The sequence below is a fragment of the Nerophis ophidion genome, unplaced genomic scaffold (assembly GCF_033978795.1).
Source record: "Nerophis ophidion isolate RoL-2023_Sa unplaced genomic scaffold, RoL_Noph_v1.0 HiC_scaffold_43, whole genome shotgun sequence".
NCBI lineage: Eukaryota > Metazoa > Chordata > Actinopteri > Syngnathiformes > Syngnathidae > Nerophis > Nerophis ophidion.
Window position 1 is genome coordinate 353,370 of NW_026906965.1, and position 24,346 is coordinate 377,715.

At 37.3% G+C, this 24,346-nt stretch overlaps 4 protein-coding genes across 6 annotated transcripts in view; 2 read left to right on the forward strand and 2 right to left on the reverse strand.

Moving 5' to 3' along the window:
• Positions 1 to 13,962, forward strand: part of LOC133546799 (gastrula zinc finger protein XlCGF57.1-like) — a 60,902-nt gene extending 46,940 nt beyond the window's left edge. The window contains exon 3 of the mRNA XM_061892628.1: positions 9,732 to 13,962. Within this exon, the coding sequence (XP_061748612.1) occupies positions 9,732 to 10,921 (1,190 nt within the window). The 3' untranslated portion in view covers positions 10,922 to 13,962. The remainder of the gene's footprint in view (positions 1 to 9,731) is intronic.
• LOC133546787 (gastrula zinc finger protein XlCGF57.1-like) overlaps positions 1 to 24,346 on the forward strand; it is a 297,001-nt gene that overhangs the window by 231,338 nt on the left and 41,317 nt on the right. The window lies entirely within an intron of this gene.
• The window catches only part of LOC133546790 (zinc finger protein 391-like), a 277,556-nt gene that overhangs the window by 147,033 nt on the left and 106,177 nt on the right, over positions 1 to 24,346 (reverse strand). The gene's annotated exons all lie outside the window — the stretch shown is intronic.
• The window catches only part of LOC133546798 (oocyte zinc finger protein XlCOF8.4-like), a 40,253-nt gene continuing 34,172 nt past the window's right edge, over positions 18,266 to 24,346 (reverse strand). The window contains exon 3 of the mRNA XM_061892627.1: positions 18,266 to 20,256. Coding sequence (XP_061748611.1) covers positions 19,334 to 20,256 — 923 coding nt within the window. The 3' untranslated portion in view covers positions 18,266 to 19,333. The remainder of the gene's footprint in view (positions 20,257 to 24,346) is intronic.

Genomic DNA, 24,346 nt, shown 5'->3' on the forward strand with positions numbered 1-24,346 from the left:
AACATGATACATCACACATACAACATGATACATCACACATACAACATGATACATCACACATGCATGCATACAACATGATACATCACACATACAACATGATACATCACACATACATGCATACAACATGATACATCACACATGCATGCATACAACATGATACATCACACATGCATGTATACAACATGATACATCACACATACAACATGATACATCACACATGCATGTATACAACATGATGCATCACACATGCATGTATACAATATGATACATCACACATACAACATGATACATCACACATTCATGCATACAACATGATACATCACACATGCATGCATACAACATGATACATCACACAAGCAAGCATACAACATGATACATCACACATGCAAGCATACAACATGATACATCACACATGTATGCATACAACATGATACATCACACATGCATGCATACAACATGATACATCACACATGCAACCATACAACATGATACATCACACATGCAAGCATACAACATGATACATCACACATGCATGCATACAACATGATACATCTTACATGCATGCATACAACATGATACATCACACATGCATGTATACAACATGATACATCACACATGCATGCATACAACATGATACATCACACATACAACATGATACATCACACATGCATGCATACAACATGATACATCACACATACAACATGATACATCACACAAGCAAGCATACAACATGATACATCACACATGCAAGCATACAACATGATACATCACACATGTATGCATACAACATGATACATCACACATGCATGCATACAACATGATACATCACACATGCAACCATACAACATGATACATCACACATGCAAGCATACAACATGATACATCACACATGCATGCATACAACATGATACATCACACATGCATGCATACAACATGATACATCACACATGCATGCATACAACATGATACATCACAAATGCAAGCATACAACATGATACATCACACATGCATGTATACAACATGATACATCACACATGCATGCATACATCATGATACATCACACATGCATGCATACAACATGATACATCTCACATGCATGTATACAACATGATACATCACACATGCATGTATACAACATGATACATCACACATACAACATGATACATCACACATGCATGTATACAACATGATACATCACACATGCATGTATACAACATGATACATCACACATGCATGTATACAACATGGAACATCACACATACAACGTGATACATCACACATGCATGCATACAACATGATACATCACACATGCATGCATACAACATGATACATCACACATGCATGTATACAACATGATACATCACACATACAACATGATACATCACACATGCATGCATACAACATGATACATCACACATGCATGTATACAACATGATACATCACACATACAACATGATACATCACACATGCATGCATACAACATGATACATCACACATGCATGCATACAACATGAAACATCACACATGCATGCATACAACATGATACATCACACATGCATGCATACAACATGATACATCACACATGCATAGATACAACATGATACATCACACATGCATGCATACAACATGATACATCACACATGCCTGTATACAACATGATACATCACATATGCATGTATACAACATGATACATCACACATACATGATACATCACACATGCATTGATACAACACGATACATCACACATTTATGTATACAACATGATACATCACACATACAACATGATACATCACACATGCATGCATATAACATGATACATCACACATTCAACATGATACATCACACATGCATGTATACAACGTGATACATCACACATACAACATAATACATCACATGCATGTATACAACATGATACATCACACATACATGATACATCACGCATGCATGTATACAACATGATACATCACACATGCATGTATACAACATGCTACATCACACATATAACATGATACATCACACATGCATGCATACAACATGATACATCACACATGCATGCATACAACATGATACATCACACATGCGTGTATACAACATGATACATCACATATGCATGTATACAACATGATACATCACACATACATGATACATCACACATGCATGGATACAACATGATACATCACACATGCATGCATACAACATGATACATCACACATGCGTGTATACAACATGATACATCACATATGCATGTATACAACATGATACATCACACATACATGATACATCACACATGCATGGATACAACTTGATACATCACACATGCATGTATACAACATGATACATCACACATGCATGGATACAACATGATACATCACACATGCATGCATACAACATGATACATCACACATGCATGTATACAACATGATACATCACATATGCATGTATACAGCATGATACATCACACATACATGATACATCACACATGCATGGATACAACATGATACATCACACATGCATGTATACAACATGATACATCACACATATAACATGATACATCACACATGCATGCATACAACATGATACATCACACATGCATGCATACAACATGATACATCACACATGCATGCATACAACATGATACATCACACATGCATTCATACGACATGATACATCACACATGCATGCATACAACATGATACATCACACATGCATGTATACAACATGATACATCACACATGCATGTATACAACATGATACATCACACATACAACATGATACATCACACATGCATGCATACAACATGATACATCACACATGCATGTATACAACATGATACATCACACATGCATGTATACAACATGATACATCACACATACAACATGATACATCACACATGCATGCATACAACATGATACATCACACATGCAAGCATACATGATATATCACACATGCATGTATACAACATGATACATCACACATGCCTGTATACAACATGATACATCACACATACAACATGATACATCACACATGCATGTATACAACATGATACATCACACATGCATGCATACAACATGATACATCACACATGCATGTATACAACATGATACATCTCACATGCATGTATACAACATGATACATCACACATGCATGTATACAACATGATACATCACATATGCATGTATACAACATCATACATCACACATACATGATACATCACACATGCATGTATACAACATGATACATCACTCATGCATGTATACAACATGATACATCACACATATAACATGATACATCACACATGCATGCATACAACTTGATACATCACACATGCATGCATACAACATGATACATCACACATGCATGTATACAACATGATACATCACATATGCATGTATACAACATGATACATCACACATACATGATACATCACACATGCATGGATACAACATGATACATCACACATACATGATACATCACACATGCATGGATACAACATGATACATCACACATACATGATACATCACACATGCATGGATACAACATGATACATCACACATACATGATACATCACACATGCATGGATACAACATGATACATCACACATGCATGTATACAACATGATACATCACACATATAACATGATACATCACACATATAACATGATACATCACACATACAACATGATACATCACACATGCATGCATACAACATGATACATCACACATGCATGCATACAACATGATACATCACACATGCATGCATACAACATGATACATCACACATGCATGCATACAACATTATACATCACACATGCATGCATACAACATGATACATCACACATACATGCATACAACATGATACATCACACATACAACATGATACATCTCACATGCTTGCATACAACATGATACATCACACATGCATGCATACAACATGATACATCACACATGCATGTATACAACATGATACATCACACATGCATGTATACAACATGATACATCACATATGCATGTATACAACTTGATACATCACACATACATGATACATCACACATGCATGGATACAACATGATACATCACACATTTATGTATACAACATGATACATCACACATACAACATGATACATCACACATGCATGCATACAACATGATACATCACACATACAACATGATACATCACACATGCATGCATAAAACATGATACATCACACATGCATGCATACAACATTATACATCACACATGCATGCATACAACATGATACATCACACATGCATGCATACAACATGATACATCACACATGCATGCATACAACATGATACATCACACATGCATGTATACAACATGATACATCACACATGCATGTATACAACATGATACATCACATATGCATGTATACAACTTGATACATCACACATACATGATACATCACACATGCATGGATACAACATGATACATCACACATTTATGTATACAACATGATACATCACACATACAACATGATACATCACACATGCATGTATACAACATGATACATCACACATACAACATGATACATCACATGCATGTATACAACATGATACATCACACATGCATGTATACAACATGATACATCACACATACATGATACATCACACATGCATGTATACAACATGATACATCACACATGCATGTATACAACATGATACATCACACATATAACATGATACATCACACATGCGTGTATACAACATGATACATCACATATGCATGTATACAACATGATACATCACACATACATGATACATCACACATGCATGGATACAACATGATACATCACACATGCATGTATACAACATGATACATCACACATGCATGGATACAACATGATACATCACATATGCATGTATACAACATGATACATCACACATACATGATACATCACACATGCATGGATACAACATGATACATCACACATGCATGCATACAACATGATACATCTCACATGTATGCATACAACATGATACATCACACATCTATGCATACAACATGATACATCACACATGCATGCATACAACATGATACATCACACATGCATGCATACAACATGATACATCACACATGCCTGTATAAAACATGATAAATCACACATACAACATGATACATCACACATGCATGTATACAACATGATACATCACACATGCATGCATACAACATGATACATCACACATGCATGCATACAACATGATGCATCTCACATGCATGTATACAACATGATACATCACACATGCATGTATACAACATGATACATCACATATCTATGTATACAACATCATACATCACACATACATGATACATCACACATGCATGTATACAACATGATACATCACACATGCATGATAACACATGATACATCACACATATAACATGATACATCACACATGCATGCATACAACATGATACATCACACATGCATGTATACAACATGATACATCACATATGCATGTATACAGCATGATACATCACACATACATGATACATCACACATGCATGGATACAACATGATACATCACACATGCATGTATACAACATGATACATCACACATATAACATGATACATCACACATGCATGCATACAACATGATACATCACACATGCATGCATACAACATGATACATCACACATGCATGCATACAACATGATACATCACACATGCATGCATACGACATGATACATCACACATGCATGCATACAACATGATACATCACACATGCATGTATACAACATGATACATCACACATGCATGTATACAACATGATACATCACACATACAACACGATACATCACACATGCATGCATACAACATGATACATCACACATGCATGTATATCAATCATCAATCAATGTTTACTTATATAGCCCTAAATCACTACTGTCTCAAAGGGCTGCACAAACCACCACGACATCCTCGGTAGGCCCACATAAGGGCAAGGAAAACTCACACCCAGTGGGACATCGGTGACAATAATGACCCAGTGGGACGTCGGTGACAATAATGACTATGAGAACCTTAGAGAGGAGGAAAGCAATGGATGTCGAGCGGGTCTAACATGATACTGTGAAAGTTCAATCCACAATGGATCCAACACAGTCGCGAGAGTCCCGTTCACAGCGGAGCCAGCAGGAAACCATCCCAAGCGGAGGCGGATCAGCAGCGCAGAGATGTCCCCAGCCGATACACAGGCAAGCAGTACATGGCCACCGGATCGGACCGGACCCCCTCCACAAGGGAGAGTGGGACATAGGAGAAAGAAAAGAAACAGCAGATCAACTGGTCTAAAAAGGGAGTCTATTTAAAGGCTAGAGTATACAAATGAGTTTTAAGGTGAGACTTAAATGCTTCTACTGAGGTGGCATCTCGAACTGTTACCGGGAGGGCATTCCAGAGTACTGGAGCCCGAACGGAAAACGCTCTATAGCCCGCAGAATTTTTTTGGGCTTTGGGAATCACTAATAAGCCGGAGTCTTTTGAACGCAGATTTCTTGCCGGGACATATGGTACAATACAATCGGCAAGATAGGATGGAGCTAGACCGTGTAGTATTTTATACGTAAGTAGTAAAACCTTAAAGTACAACATGATACATCACACATGCATGTATACAACATGATACATCACACATACAACATGATACATCACACATGCATGCATACAACATGATACATCACACATGCATGCATACAACATGATACATCACACATGCATGTATACAACATGATACATCACACATGCATGCATACAACATGACACATCACACATGCATGCATACAACATGATACATCACACATGCAAGCATACAACATGATACATCACACATGCATGCATACAACATGATACATCACACATGCCTGTATACAACATGATACATCACACATGCATGCATACAACATGATACATCACACATGCATGTATACAACATGATACATCACACATGCCTGTATACAACATGATACATCACACATACAACATGATACATCACACATGCATGTATACAACATGATACATCACACATGCATGCATACAACATGATACATCACACATGCATGTATACAACATGATACATCACACATACAACATGATACATCACACATACAACTTGATACATCACACATGCATGCATACAACATGATACATCACACATGCATGTATACAACATGATACATCACACATACAACATGATACATCACACATACAACATGATACATCACACATGCATGCATACAACATGATACATCACACATACAACATGATACATCACACATACATGCATACAACATGATACATCACACATGCATGCATACAACATGATACATCACACATGCATGCATACAACATGATACATCACACATGCATGTATACAACATGATACATCACACATGCATGCATACAACATGACACATCACACATGCATGCATACAACATGATACATCACACATGCAAGCATACAACATGATACATCACACATGCATGCATACAACATGATACATCACACATGCCTGTATACAACATGATACATCACACATACAACATGATACATCACACATGCATGTATACAACATGATACATCACACATGCATGCATACAACATGATACATCACACATGCATGTATACAACATGATACATCACACATACAACATGATACATCACACATACAACATGATACATCACACATGCATGCATACAACATGATACATCACACATGCATGTATACAACATGATACATCACACATACAACATGATACATCACACATACAACATGATACATCACACATGCATGCATACAACATGATACATCACACATGCATGTATACAACATGATACATCACACATACAACATAATACATCACACATACAACATGATTCATCACACATGCATGCATACAACATGATACATCACACATACAACATGATACATCACACATACATGCATACAACATGATACATCACACATGCATGCATACAACATGATACATCACACATGCAAGCATACAACATGATACATCACACATGCATGCATACAACATGATACATCACACATACAACATGATACATCACACATGCATGCATACAACATGATACATCACACATGCATGTATACAACATGATACATCACACATGCATGCATACAACATGATACATCACACATACAACATGATACATCACACATACATGCATACAACATGATACATCACACATGCATGCATACAACATGATACATCACACATGCAAGCATACAACATGATACATCACACATGCATGCATACAACATGATACATCACACATACAACATGATACATCACACATGCATGCATACAACATGATACATCACACATGCATGTATACAACATGATACATCACACATACAACATGATACATCACACATACAACATGATTCATCACACATGCATGCATACAACATGATACATCACACATGCAAGCATACAACATGATACATCACACATACATGCATACAACATGATACATCACACATACAACATTTCCCCATTTTTCTGCACAGTAACTCAGATATGGTAACACTAGTGAGCAGTAGAGAATATGACGTGATTTTTGGGCCAAAACATGTTTAGTTTTATTCATTATTGCCGTGTTTCTTGCTACTTTATGTTGTAAATTTTTTACATGAGATTTTCAGTTCATTTTATCATCAATCATTATACCTAGAAATTTGCTTTCATTTACTCTTTCAATTTCTATTCCGTCTATTTGTATTTGTGTTTGACACTTCTTTCCTACTTTTACCAAATAGCATTATTTTAGTTTTACTGAAATTCAATGATAGTCTGTTTTTGTCAAACCATCTTTTTAATTTGTTCATTTCATCTGTTATTATTTGTATTATCTTCTGTGTGTTCTCTCCTGAACAAAACACTGTTGTATCATCCGCAAAAAATACTAATTTTAAATATTTTATAACTTTACAAATGTCATTTATATAAAGCTTGAACCATGTTGGTCCTAGTTTTGATCCTTGAGGTACACCACAGGATATATTTAGTGTTGTAGAAGTGTGTTCGCCCGGCTTCACGTATTGTTTCCTGTTGGTTAAATAACTTCTAATCCAGTTTAAGACCAACCCTCTGATGCCATACCAGTATAGTTTTTTGATTAAAATATTGTGATTAATAGTGTGAAATGCTTTAGTTGGATCAATAAACACTGCTGCCACATATTTTTTTTTTTTACTATCAATTGCATTGGTCATTTCTTCTGTCTTTTCTATTACAGCCATCGAAGTTGAAATATTAGCTCTGTATCCATATTGGTTCTCATCTAATATTTTATGTTTGTTTGTGGAACTCTCTAATCTGACAGTTTTTCCATGATTTTAGAAAATTGTGGAAGTAGAGAAACAGGTCTATAATTTGTAAATTGGTGTTTGTCTCCATTCTGATAAATTGGTGCAATTTTAGCTATTTTCATTTTGTTTGGGAATTTACCTGTTTGAGATGATGGGTATTTTTACGCTGCTTTTGCAGTGTAGCGTGTAGTGTAGCTTGCTACAATTCTCTGAGGATAGCTTAGCTACATTTAATTGGGAGTAACTTGTAGCTTAGCTTACTACATTTTCCAGGTCGCTTGCCCAGCACTGTCTGTTTGGCCTAGCTCACATGTGAATAGTTTGAATACTGCAAACTTCTATACAGTAACACCTCATTTGTGTTTTATGTTCTGCAGACGTCCAGCAGGTGTCAGCAGAGAGTCATGAAGAGATCCCCTCCAAGCAGCAGGAGTGGAGCTCCAGTGTGGGACAGAAGGAGCTACAGACCCCCTCCCACATTAAAGAGGAAGAGGAGGAACTGTCGAAGCAGCTTCAAATGTTGGTGGAGGATAATGATGAAGCTGAAGCTCAGTCCTTACAGCTTCATCACTGTCAAAGTGAGGAGAACAGAGGGGCGGAGCTTGTAAGTCAACACATCACAGAAGCTGATGGAGAGCATTGTGAACATATAAAGTCAGAACCAGACAGCATCTTTGCTCCACTGTCAGACATGGACCACATGATGTCAGACTCTTCTGATCACAGTGACCACATTCAAGAACCTTTGGAGAGTAAAAATGACTCTAAAGGTGATACGAGACATCACACTAACAACAAACACTTTGACTGCTCTGAATGTGGGAAATCATTTAGACACAAGAGTTATATTACAATACACATGAGAATACATACTGGAGAGAAACCTTTTATTTGCTCTGTCTGTAAGAAGAGTTTTTCCATTAAGCCTGCCATGACCAGACACATGAGAACACACACTGGAGAGAAACCTTTTACTTGCTCTGTTTGTAAGAAGAATTTTTCCAGAAAGTCTAACATGTCCTCACACATGAGAACACATACTGGAGAGAAACCTTTGACTTGCTCTGTTTGTAAGAAGCGTTTCTCCACAAAGCAAAATATGGTCACACACATGAGAACACATTCTGGAGAAAAACCTTTTACTTGCTCTGTTTGCAAGAAATGTTTCTCCAGAAAGCCTGACATCTCCATACACATGAGAACACACACTGGAGAGAAACCTTTTACTTGTTCTGTTTGTAAAAAGAGTTTCTCCACAAAGTCTAACATGTCCTCACACATTAAAACACATACTGGAGAGAAACCTTTGACTTGCTCTGTTTGTAAGAAGCGTTTCTCCACAACGCAACATATGATCACACACATGAGAACACATACTGGAGAGAAACCTTTTACTTGCTCTGTTTGTAAGAAGTCTTTCTCCAGAAAGCCTGACATCTCCATACACATGAGAACACATACTGGAGAGAAACCTTTTACTTGTTCTGTTTGTAAGAAGAGTTTCTCCACAAAGTCTAACATGTCCTCACACATGAGAACACATACTGGAGAGAAACCTTTGACTTGATCTGTTTGTAAGAAGACTTTCTCCACGAAGCCTAACATGACCGCACACAGGAGAACACATACTGGAGAGAAACCTTTTATCTGCCCTGTTTGCAAGAAGCATTTCTCCACAAAGCTTGTCATGACCACACACATGAGAACACACTGGAGAAAAACCATTTAGTTGCACTGTGTGTGATAAGATGTTCCGGCATAAGTGTCAGGACAGTAAACACAAGTGTGTAACAGTCATGGAAGCTGCAGGGATTTAAAAACACTTAGTGATTGTGCTAAATGTACTTTAAAAACACAGCATGTTTAATATGAATGTATATTTGATGTTGTATGTAGTGCCTCTCATCTTCTACTGTTAAATTTAAAGGCCTACTGAAAGCCACTACTACCGACCACGCAGTCTGATAGTTTACATATCAATGATGAAATATTAACATTGCAACACATGCCAATACGGCCTTTTTACTTTACTGAATTGCAATTTTAAAGGGGAACATTATCACCAGGCCTATGTAAGCATCAATATATACCTTGATGTTGCAGAAAAAAGACCATATGTTTTTTTAACCCATTTCGGAACTCTAAAAGGGTGAATTTGGCGATTTAAACGCCTTTCAATTGTTTGCTGTCGGAGCAATGACCTTTCACCTGTGACGTTACAATGGGAAGCAATCCGCCATTTTTTCAAACACATTACACACACCAAGTCAAATCAGCTCTGTTATTTTCCGTTTTTTCGACTGTTTTCCGTACCTTGGAGACATCATGCCTCGTCGGTGTGTTGTTGGAGGGTGTAACAACATGAACAGGGACGGATTAAAGGTGACTTACGTGGAGTGTGCATCGATTAGCATGGCGTGCTAATCGACGCTAACATGCTATTTAGGCTAGCTGTATGTACATATTGCATCGTTATGACTCATTTGTAACTATATTTGCATCCAGCCTTTCCCTCCACCCACATTTAATGCCAAACAAACACACACCAATCGACGGATTCAAGTACACCAGTGGTCAAAAGATGCGAAAGTCCCTTGTTTGTTCTGCACATTTTACCGGCGATGCTATGACAGACATGGCACAGAGATGTGTGGCTATCCTGCGACACTCAAAGCAGATGCATTTCCAACGATAAAGTCTACGAAATCACAAAGGTGAGTTTTGTTGATGTTATTGACTTATGTGCTAATCGGACATATTTGGTCACGGCCTGACTGGTAGCTAATCGATGTTAACATGCTATTTAGGCTAGCTGTATGTACATTTGTAGCTATATTTGCCTCCAGCCTTTCCCTCCACCCACATGTTATGCCAAACAAACATTTACCAATCGATGGATTTAAATTGGTCCAGTGGTCAAAAGATGCAATCGTTGGTTAGAAGGCGATCGCCGAATAGCTTCAATAGCTATTCGCTCAATAGCTTCAGTTTCTTCTTCAATTTCGCTTTCGCTATCTGCCTCCACACTCCAACCATCCGTTTCAAAACATTCGTAATCTGTTGAATCTGCTGAAATCCACGCCTGAATCCGTGCTAATGTCGCTATATCTTCCTGTTCTATCCGCCATGTTTGTTTGTATTGGCGTCAATATGTGACGTCACAGGAAAATGGACGGTGGATTTACAGATAGCGAAAATCAGGCACTTTAAAACCTTTTTCCGGGATAATCCATGATGGATAACATTTTGAAAAAAGCTTCAAAAAATAAAATAAACCATTGGGAACTGATTTTTATTGGTTTTAACCCTTCTGAAATTGTGATAATGTTACCCTTTAAATTTCTCTCGAGTTACTTGTTAAAAACGTCGCGGAATGATGACGCATACGCGTGACGTCACCTGTTGGAGGGGACATATTAGCGTAGCACCAAACACGGCTAAAAGTCGTCTCTTTTCATCGCGCAATTACAAAGTATTTTGGACACCTGTGTTGCTGAATCTTTTGCAATTTGTTCATTCAATAATGGAGATTATAAAGAAGAATGCTGTTGGTGGAAAGCGTTGGATTGCAGCTGTCTTTAGCACCGAAACACAGCCGGTGTTTCTTTGTTTGTTTTTAACACAGAGTGGTCAAGCGAACATGTTTTCTCTACGTCAACCAGCATGTTTTTGGATGGGGAAATTGTGATATATATCTTACCGGAGAAATCATTGGATTATTCGTCGTCCTGCAGCAGCTGTGAGCTTGGCTCCTTGGCTTCTCTCTGAGACACTGGCGTGTTCACCGCAGCCATCCGACCTCGAGGTATGTTTTTACAATCTCACTAAAACACTAGTGTGCTGGTGAGAACAGCAGCAGCAAATGAAACTGCAGAATTTGAAATAAACTGTCAAGATTTTAACTTTGATTTTCTAGCAACATCAGCACATATAACATGTCTGACATTGTTGTGTGTGCAACACAATCTTTTTAATATGATTCTAACATTTATAGATTAGAGACTTCAGATTAGTGCTTTTATTTCAGTCAAGTACATGAGTTAATATACACATTTGTGTACTTTAAAATGAACACAACAGTTTGACTGAAAAGGTGAGAATAAACAGTACATAAAATATGTTACATACAATTAACATTTTAAGTGTAGATATTCATAATTCACTATTATACTTATTCATAATAGTGTTTTATATATGTTTTTTTAAATAATGAAGTGTTACATATTTTATTTTCTAATTGTAGATGATTCCATTGATGAACTCCTTTATATGATGTACATATTTGTTTTACATGTGTTCATACCTTTGCTTTTGAGTACACATAAATCCCTCTTAGTTCATATTTACTGCTTCACATCTGAAACATCTTCTGGACCACTTCTGGAAGCATATTATTATTTACTTTATACATCATTTGAACAGTTGTATTTTATACAAGATCTTTTACTTTTACAATGTGTGATTTTTTGAATAATTTGTTGGGTCTCTAGAATCCATTCTATTAGTTGTCTTTATTACTCTCTTGTGTAATATGATGATTGTTGTGTGATTGTTTTATATGTATGTCCCCAGACTTTTATGCAATAAACAATGTATGTTTCAACTGAAGTTGGCTACAATAATTGTAGTTAATATTTGTAAGTATGTATTTTGTTCTCTTTAGTATTGCACTCCATTTTTTAATGTTTTCTTTATATGACTTACATGTAGTGTCCAGCTTACTTCATCTATATTAACTCCTAAAAATGTGATATTATCCATCATAATTTGTTTTTTAAAATTTTACAACCCCCAAATATGGTATATTTAGTTTTATTGAAGTTTAGTGACAGTTTATTGACGTGCAGCCATCTATTTTATGGTCAAGTTCTCTATGGATAAAATAAGATGAGAGTTAAATCAAGCGGTAATGAAGGTGAAGAATGGAAGATTATTATATACATAATAATATATAGATAGTAGTGACAATTAAAGACACTTTCATCCTGTTCATTTGAGCAAAGAAAAAGAGTAAAGTAATATTCCAAACAATAGAAGAATATTAATACCAGCAGTCAATATTCCAACATTGTGAAGCTGAGCTATGGTAAACATATTCAGCTTTAGAAGCTTTATGGGAGTGATGTAATAACTGTTATAAACATGTGAATATTCAAAGTAATAATGTATGATAATACCATAATAAAATGGTACGTTTGGGGATGTTTAATATTGTTTGTATGAACATCCTGAATGTTTTCATGCTAGAATAGATTTAATTAGTAGAGAGTGAAACAAAATGAGGCAGTAATGATAATAATGTTTTGTTTTAAGCCTGTTTATGAATAATTAATTAAATAAAAAATGCCAAATGTAGCTTACATCCTCAGTGAGCTGAACTCCAGCAGTAAAGATGAGAGAAATAATGTGGAAAGGTCAGAAGTCAAATGTTTCTTCAGGTAATACATGGAGCCTCTGCTGCCACCCAGCGGCCGTTGGAAAGAATGCATACATTTTGTTTTGACGTCCTTAAAGCTGCTTTTTACTTTCTGTCCTGTTTGTGTCCAAGTCTGTAGTGTGGGCCATAGGACAGAAGGAGGACATTTTGTTTATAGACTGTGGAGGGCAGCAATACACCTAAGAAGTTCTACTAGTCTGCTGGAAATAGAAAGAAGACATACGTAATAAACTGTACAGAACAGGCAAGAAATAAGAGTGAGAAGATCAAAAATAATCGTCAAAGCAGTAGCAAAGTTTTTAAATGTAAAAGAACTATCTTGGGAACAGGTACAAGGTGAACTACAGAGAGGAGACGAAACAGAGTCATGTGACCACAATCCAACGCCATGTTGATTGTTCAGTGGAATGCCAGAAGTCTAATAGCAAACGGACAGGAATTAAAGGGATATGTTGGAGCCAAATTTCCTTATTTGCTTATATTTATATTTTGTTTTCTCTGATTGATTGCTGGCCTCAGTTCATGCTGAGTTTCCCTTTCAGCAGATTGCTCTGCCCACTTCCTCTTGAGAACCAGGAAGTGTTGACAGGGATGGGACTGTTGCCGTGGTGTGGTTGTCATAGTAGCCTCCTTTAATTGTGTTCAGCTGGAAACACTCGGGGGTGATTACATGGAGGACAAACCGTTTTGGAGCGTGTGGTGTGGTGTGTGGTCAGGTCTCGCTGCTGTGACAATGTGCCATTCAAGGTCAGCATACATAATGTTCTAGAACCTACTTTTCATTTCATTTTGATAGCTTGGAATAAAGGGATTGTCATATCCAAACACATTTCTACAGTACTGGACATTCAATCATCAAACTGGTCAACACAGTATCAGTATCAGCCCAAAGGTAAGTGCTGTACAATGAGAATAAAATGCCTCATAGCCGATTACACAAATGTGATCAATTCATCTAGATACTGTCCTGCCACAGTGAATAGGTTTCCCTTTTTAAAAGGGCAAATTCCTCCCAGGGTCTTTTGTCCTAATGACTGTCTGGATAAAGTGAGGAGAATATAATTCAGGAAAACAATTTATTTTACTAATAAACTAGAACCCATTTTTACATCTTCTCAACAACACCCACATTCTTACAAACATATTTAAGAATGGTGGTAACAAATGAATATAAAGTTAGTAAATATGTGAGAGTAAGAAGTAAACAAACGTTCTGTGTAACACAACTAACACTCCTTCTCCTCTTTTGTTGGACAAAGTTCATCCTCGTACTCTGCTCTCGTTCCTTCGCACATTTTGACACAATCACAACACTTTACACTCACACTTGATCCAAACTAAGCGATGTGTTTTGATCACTAATGTTTTGTTCTTAATCCGCGTTGACAGAAAGTAAAAAGCAGTTTTAAGGAGGTCAAAACAAAATGTATGCATTCTTTCCGACGGCCGCTGGGTGGCAGCAGAGGCTCCATGTATCACCTGAAGAAACATTTGACTTCTGACCTTTCCACATTATTTCTCTCATCTTTACTGCTGGAGTTCAGCTCACTGAGGATGTAAGCTACATTTTTGGTATTTTAATTATCTTTAATTATTCATAAACAGGCTTAAAACAAACCATTATCATTACTGCCTCATTTTTTTTTTCCACTCTTAAAACTATTCTAGCATGAAAACATTCAGGATGTTCTTCAAAACAATATTACACATCCCCAAACGTAGCATTTTATTATTGTATTAATATACTGTGACGGGCTTCCTGCCGTCCTGGTGTGAGTTGCAGTGCCATCCAACACATGACGCATCATAACAGGTTTGACTCTGATTTATTGCTTCAATCATCATGTCATTCTCCTGCCTTCTTGTCGCCGCACCTTGCAGTGCGCGGGCGTTTCCTGCTTCTGTTCGCGGTGTCCGGGGTTTGCGTCCGTGGCGGGGACTCGTCGTCTCTCAGGTCTGATCGTTCGTTGCTCGTGGTCGGTCTCGTCAGCGGGTTCCTTCTCCTACTTCCCCCTGAATGTTCCTCCTTCCCCCTTTTTATGTTGCAGGAGCAGATGATGTGATTGAGCGCAGCTGTGGTGTACGCACCTTGCGCTGATTGCTGTTGTCCTGCCGCCCTGCGTGCGTCACGCCTCTCCCCTCTGCTGCATGCCCCGCCTCCTGGCCTCCATCTTTGTCAGGACAATCATGTTTCTCAGCCCGCTGTCGGCCCGTCGGCTGCGTCTCTCCACACATACATTATTACACTTAATAATCACATGTTTATAACAGTGCTGACATTTTTTATTTCCCATCCATCCATCCATCCATCCATCATCTTCCACTTATCTGAGGTCGGGTCGGGGGGGCAGCAGCCTAAGCAGGGAAGCCCAGACTTCCCTCTCTCCAGCCACTTCGTCCAGCTCTTCCCGGGGGATCCCCAGGCGTTCCCAGGCCAGCCGGGAGACATAATCTTCCCAACATGTCCTGGGTCTTCCCCGTGGCCTCCTACCAGCTGGACGTGCCCTAAACACCTCCCTAGGGAGGCGTTCGGGTGGCATCCTGACCAGATGCCCGAACCACCTCATCCGGCTCCTCTCCATGTGAAGGAGCAGCGGCTTTACTTTGAGTTCCTCCCGGATGGCAGAGCTTCTCACCCTATCTCTAAGGGAGAGACCCGCCACACGGCGGAGGAAACTCATTTGGGTCGCTTGTACCCGTGATCTTATCTTTTCGGTCATGACCCAAAGCTCATGACCATAGGTGAGGATGGGAACGTAGATCGACCGGTAAATTGAGAGCTTTGCCTTCAGGCTCAGCTCCTTCTTCACCACAACGGATTGATACAACGTCCGCATTACTGAAGACGCCGCACCGATCCGCCTGTCGATCTCACCATCCACTCTTCCCCCACTCTTTTTTTTATTTCCCCTCGGGGATTAATAAAGTATTTCTGTTTCTGAAAATTACATCACTCTCATAAAGCCTTTAAAAATAAATATGTTTTTTACCATAGGTCAGCGTCACAATGTTGGAATATTGACTGCTGATATTAATATTCTTCTATTTTTGGAATATTACACTTTACTCTTTTTTTTGCTTAAATCAACAGGATGAAAGTGTCTTTAATTGTCACTACTGAGTGTAATTATACATTCTTCGCCTTCATTACTGCTTGATTTATCTCTCATCTCATTTTATCCAGTGAGAACTTTATCAAAAAATGTTGTCTGCACATCAATAAACTGTCACTAAACTTCAATAAAACTAAATATATCATATTTGGAGATTGTAAAAATGTAAAACACAAATTATTATGGATAATATTGAAATAAAAATAATAAAGGTAGTCACATTTTTAGGAGTTAATATAGATGATGAAGTAAGCTGGACACTACTTGTAAATCATACAAAAAAAAGTAAAAAAAACAATTGAGTGCAGTACTGAATAGAATAAAATACATACAAATATTAACTAGAAATATTGTAGCCAACTTCAGTTGAAACATACATTGTTTATTGCATAAAAGTCTGGGGACATACATATAAAACAATCACACATCAATCATCATATTACACAAAAAGTAATAAAGACAACTAATAGAATGGATTATAGAGACCCAACAAATGATTCATAAAGTCACACATTTTAAAAGTAAATGATCTTGTATAAAAGACAACTGTTCAAATGATGTATAAAGTAAATAATAATATGCTTCCAGAAGTGGTCCAGAAGATGTTTCAGATGTGAAGCAGTAAATATGAACTAAGAGGGATTTATGTGTACTCAAAAGCAAAGGTATGAACACATGTAAAACAAATATGTACATCATATAAAGGAGTTCATCTATGGAATCATCTAGAATTAGAAAATAAAATATGTAACACTTCATTGTTCAAAAAAACTTATATAAAACACTATTATGAATAAGTATAAAACTGAATTATAAATATCTACACTTAAAATGTTTATTGTATGTAACATATTTTATGTAGTTTATTTTCACCCTTTCAGTCAAATTGTTGTTTATTTTAAAATACACAAATGTGTATATTAACTCATGTACTTGACTGAAATAAAAGCACTAATCTGAAGTGTCTAATCTATAAATGTTAGAATCATATTAACAGGATTGTGTTACACAAACAACAATGATGTCACACATGTTATATGTGCTGATGTTGTTAGAAAGTCAAAATGAAAGTCTGGACAGTTTATTTCAAATCCTGCAGTTTCATTTGCTGCTGCTGTTCTCACCAGCACACTTGTGTTTCTTACACTGGTACTTAGAAGACAATCTTTCACCACACACACTGCAACTCAACACTTTCTCTCCTGCGTGTCTTCTCATATGCACTGTAAGAGTGTTTAGGTGACCAAAGCTTTTGTTGCAGATTGAACAGGAGTATGGTTTTTCACCTGATTGCATTCTCATGTATAATTTTAATTGCTGTCTTTCTATTCAGACTTTTACCACATACTGAACATATAAAAGGTTTTTCACCAATATGTGTTCTCATATTTACTTTTAAAATTTGTATTATGACAAAACTTTTACCACATTATGAGCAGGAAAAAGTTTTTTCTCCAGTGTGTATTCTCATGTGTTTTTTTAAATGGTCCCTTTGAGTAAAAACCTTACCACAGATTGAACATGAAAAAGGTTTTTCTCCAGTGTGTGTTCTCATATGTACTTTTAAACTTTGATTTATTACAAAACTTTTACCACATTCTGAGCATGAAAAAGGTTTTTCTCCAGTGTGTATTCTTATGTGTATTTTCAAATAGTTCCTATGAGTAAAATCTTTACCGCAGATTGAACAGGAAAAAGGTTTTTTTCCAGTGTGTATTCTCATGTGTGTTTTCAAATGGTGCTTTTGAGTAAAATCTTTACCGCAGATTGAACATAAAAAAGGTTTTTCTCCAGTGTGTGTTCTCATGTGTACTTTCAGCATGTGTTTTAGTCTAAAATCTCTCCCACATTTTGAGCAGGAAAAAGGTTTCTCTCCGGTGTGTGTACTCATGTGCCTTTTCAGAGAACTATGGTCTTTAAAAGTTTTGTGACAGAGAGAACAAGTGAAGTGAGTGTTGTCAGTGTGACATGTCTTATCATCTTTAGAGTCTTCATCATCAGTGTCAGGAGAGTGTGACGTTGTGTCCTCACTATCTGATAGTGGAGCTAAGAGCTTGTCTGCTTGTGATCCTCCACAGTGGTCTCCATCAGCTTCTGCTAAACTGCTGCTTGGAGGCTCTGCCTCTCTCTTCTCCTCACGTTCACCTTTGACCTCATCACCTTGACTCTTCACACTGATGAGGTGTCTCTTCTCTTCCTCTATAAAGTGGGGGGACAGCCGCTGTTTTTCTTCATCTTCAAAGTGAGGGGGCTGTGGCTCCTCTTCTTTCACGTGGAGGTACTGTGACCTCCTCTGCTCCATACTGGAGGACCCCTCCTGCTGCTCAGGTGGACGATATTTTTCACAGACGTCTGCAGGACACAAGAAGACAAACACATGCTGGGATGGAAATAGATAAGATTTCACCAATTCAGATTTAATTTTCGATTCTGCTTTACGATTGGTTTATTTGTGGACTCACTTTTGCTTTCACATTCAGTAAAAAGGAGAAGAAACAGGTTGATTAGCATCAACTTTGACTAGTTGAGAAGTAACATGAGCCTACAAAGCCAACAGTGAGGTCTTAAAAGGCACAGATTTTAGGGGTCATCCATGGGGGGCCAGAGGGCCCTAAGGACAATATTCTGGTATGAAAATATCTATAAAATAAAAATATTTTTGGCAAGAAATTAACAAAATACTACACGTTATTTTGTGGCAATTACAAAAGAATATCCAGTATAATTCTCAGGGCATTCAATCAATCACAACAGGACTGTTAAACTGAACATATTATACATAAATATACAGTATATAAAAAAATAAAAAAAGGTATATATATGTGTATATATATATATATATATATATATATATATATATATATATATATATATATATATATATATATTAGGGCTGAGAATCTTTGAGTGTCCCACGATTCGATTCAATATCGATTCTTAGGGTCGCGCTTCGATTATTAATCGATTTTTTCGATTCAACGCGATTCTCGATTCAAAAACGTTTTTTTTCCGATTCAAAATGATTCTGTATTCATTCAATACATAGAATTTCAGCTGAAATTATAACTAATAATGATACTGTTGTTGATAATATTCATTTTTGTTTCACTACTTTTGGTTTGTTCTGTGTTGTGTTTGTGTCTCCTCTCAATTAATCTGTTTATTGCAGTTCTGAGTGTTGCTGGGTCAGGTTTGGTTTTGGAATTGGATTGCATTGTTATGGTATTGCTGTGTATTGTTTTGTTGGATTGATAAAAAGAAACAAAACATTGATTTTTTAAAAATGAGAATCGATTCTGAATCGCACGTGAGCATCGCAATTCAAATTCGAATTGATTTTTCCCACACCCCTAATATATATACATACATACATACATACATACATACATATATATATATGATATATATATATATATATGTGTGTATATATATATGTATGTATATATGTGTAAATATATATATTTACACACATATATATATATATATATATATATATATATATATATTCAAAAGTTTACATACACTTGTAAAGAACATAATGTCATGGCTGTCTTGAGTTTCCAATCATTTCTACAACTCTTATTTATTTGTGATGTAGTGATTGGAGCACATACTTGTTGCTCACTAAAAACATTCATGAAGTTTGCTTCTTTTATGAATTGATTATGGGTCTACTGTACATGTGAGCAAATGTGCTGGGTCAAAAGTATACATACAGCAATGTTAATATTTGCTTACATGTCCCTTGGCAAGTTTCACTGCAAAAAGATGCTTTTGGTCGCCATCCACAAGATTCTGCTTGAATTTTTGACCACTTCTCTTGACAAAATTGGTGCAGTTCAGCTAAATGTGTTGTTTTTTTGACATAGACTTGTTTCTTCAGCATTGTACACATGTTTAAGTCAGGACTTTGGGAAGGCCATTCTAAAACCTTTATTCTAGCATGATTTAGACATTCCTTTACCACTTTTGAGGTGTGTTTGGGGTCATTGTCCTGTTGGAACACCCAACTGCACCCAAGACCCAACCTCCGGGCTGATGATTTTAGGTTGTCCTGAAGAATTTGGAGGTAATCCTTCTTTTTCATTATCTCATTTAAAGCAGCAGTTCCATTGGAAGCAAAACAGACCCAGAGCATAATACTACCACCACCATGCTTGACGGTAGGCGTGATGTTCCTGGGATTAAAGGGCCTCACCTTTTCTCCTCCAAGCATATCGCTGGGTTTTGTGGCCAAACAGCTCCATTTTTGTTTCATCCGACTGTAGCAGGTATATAACTTATATTGTATGCATTCCACCAAAAATCCCTCACGTTTTATTTGATTTCTCTATAATATCCATTGTCACTTTTATTTTGTCAGTTTTTTGGAAATAGTTCGTTTTGGGAGAATTTGTCATTTTATTTTGAAATCCTACCTTCTTCCGGAAGTGACGTTGAGTCCTCACTCGTTGCTGAGACATGCGTGAGGAAGTAAGTGTTTCTCTCTGCTCTAGTGTTTTTAAAGTGTTTGGCTGTGAAACGAGATTATAATGTGCTCTTTTGTTGCTGATATGGTTATGTACACTTGTTCTACTCATAGTTTGAGTGTTTTAGCAAACTTTTTGCTGGTGTACTGCTCGGTGGCGTTTCTCGCTCACACACACACAGTGGCTGCGGCATTTCATTGAAGTTTTCCCTCCATTTTAGACTGGTTTGCTGCTGAGTCCTGTGTTAACGCTGCCGCACTGTTTCCTGTATATTTCATACAGGTCAAAATAAATACGCCACCTGTTTCGGCTAAAGGCAACCACAGAGTCCTCTTATCTTCGAAGCAACTACACAACGCAGACTCGAACCGGTTACACGACCACAGAACTTTCCTCCAGAAGGTCTTATCTTTGTCCATGTGATGTCAGATAAAACAAAAATGGAGCTGTTTGGCCACAATACTGTTTGTTAGAAAGTTCCACAACTGTTCACGTTATCCCACGCTTCATGCGTCGAAGTCACGTTGTGACATTGGAGGTTTATAAGCAGACGAGCATGCTCGGCGGCACACAATCATGGAGTACTTACAAGCAGACACAGTGTGGAGACAGAAAAGGGAGAATTGACGCATTTTGGTGTAAAAAGTAAAGATAAAGGTGAAGTTATAACACTGAAACTCCCTCAGGAAGAGGTGCTTTAAGACATGCTAGCTAGCTAGCGGCTAACGTCCATCCACCTTTGGCAGTATCTAGTCGATACTACTATGATTACGTCGATATTTTTTGGCATCACAACATTTTCTTTTGTTTTTTAAAAATGTATATTATGTTTATAAACTCAGGAAATATGTCCCTGAACACATGAGGACTTTGCAGATGACCAATGTATGATCCTGTAACTACTTGGTATCGGATTGATACCCACATTTGTGGTATCATCCACAAAGTAATGTAAAGCATCCAACAACAGAAGAATAAGTGATTATTACATTTTAACAGAAGTGTAGACAGAAAATGTTAAAGGGGAACATTATCAGCAGACCTATGTAAGCCTCAATATATACCTTGATGGTGCAGAAAAAAGACCATAAATTTTTTTAACCGATTTCCGAACTCTAAATGAGTGAATTTGGCGATTTAAACGCCTTTCAATTGATAGCCTGTCGAGCGATGACCTTTCACCCGTGACGTCACAACATGAAGCGATCCGCCATTTTCTCAATCTTATTACACGCACCAAGTCAAATCAACTCTGTTATTTTTCTGATATCCACACAAGAATGTGTGGATATCCTGCGACACTCAAAGCAGATGCATTTCCAACGATAAAGACAACAAAATCTGCAAAATTGTTAAATAGACAACTACTGAATGTGCCCGAGTGCGAGCTATTCAGGGAGGACGGCAGTCTCTTCCCGCAGACGAGCGAGGTAAAGCCCCTGGATATGATTTATGCCACTTCTTTTTCTGTCTCATTTTGTCCACCAAACTTATAAGGTTGTGCATGAATGCACAAAGGTGAGTTTTGTTGATGTTATTGACTTATGTGCTAATCAGACATATTTGGTCACGGCATGACTGCAAGCTAATCGATGCTAACATGCTCTTTAGGCTAGCTGTATGTACATATTGCATCATTATGCCTCATTTGTAGCTACATTTGCATCCAGCCTTTCCCTCCACCCACATTTAATGCCAAACAAACACATACCAAACGTTGGTTAGAAGGCGATCGTCAAATTCGTCCTCGTTGCTGCTGTCTGTCATGATATGGCTCAATAGCTTCAGTTTCTTCTTCAATTTAGTTTTCACTATCTGCCTCCACACTCCAACCATCCATTTCAATACATGCGTAATCTGTTGAATCGCTTACGGCGCTGAAATCCGAGTCTGAATCCGAGATAATGTCGCTATACCTTTCTGTGCTATCCGCCATGTTTGTTTCTGTGTGATCACGCTGTGACGTCACAGGA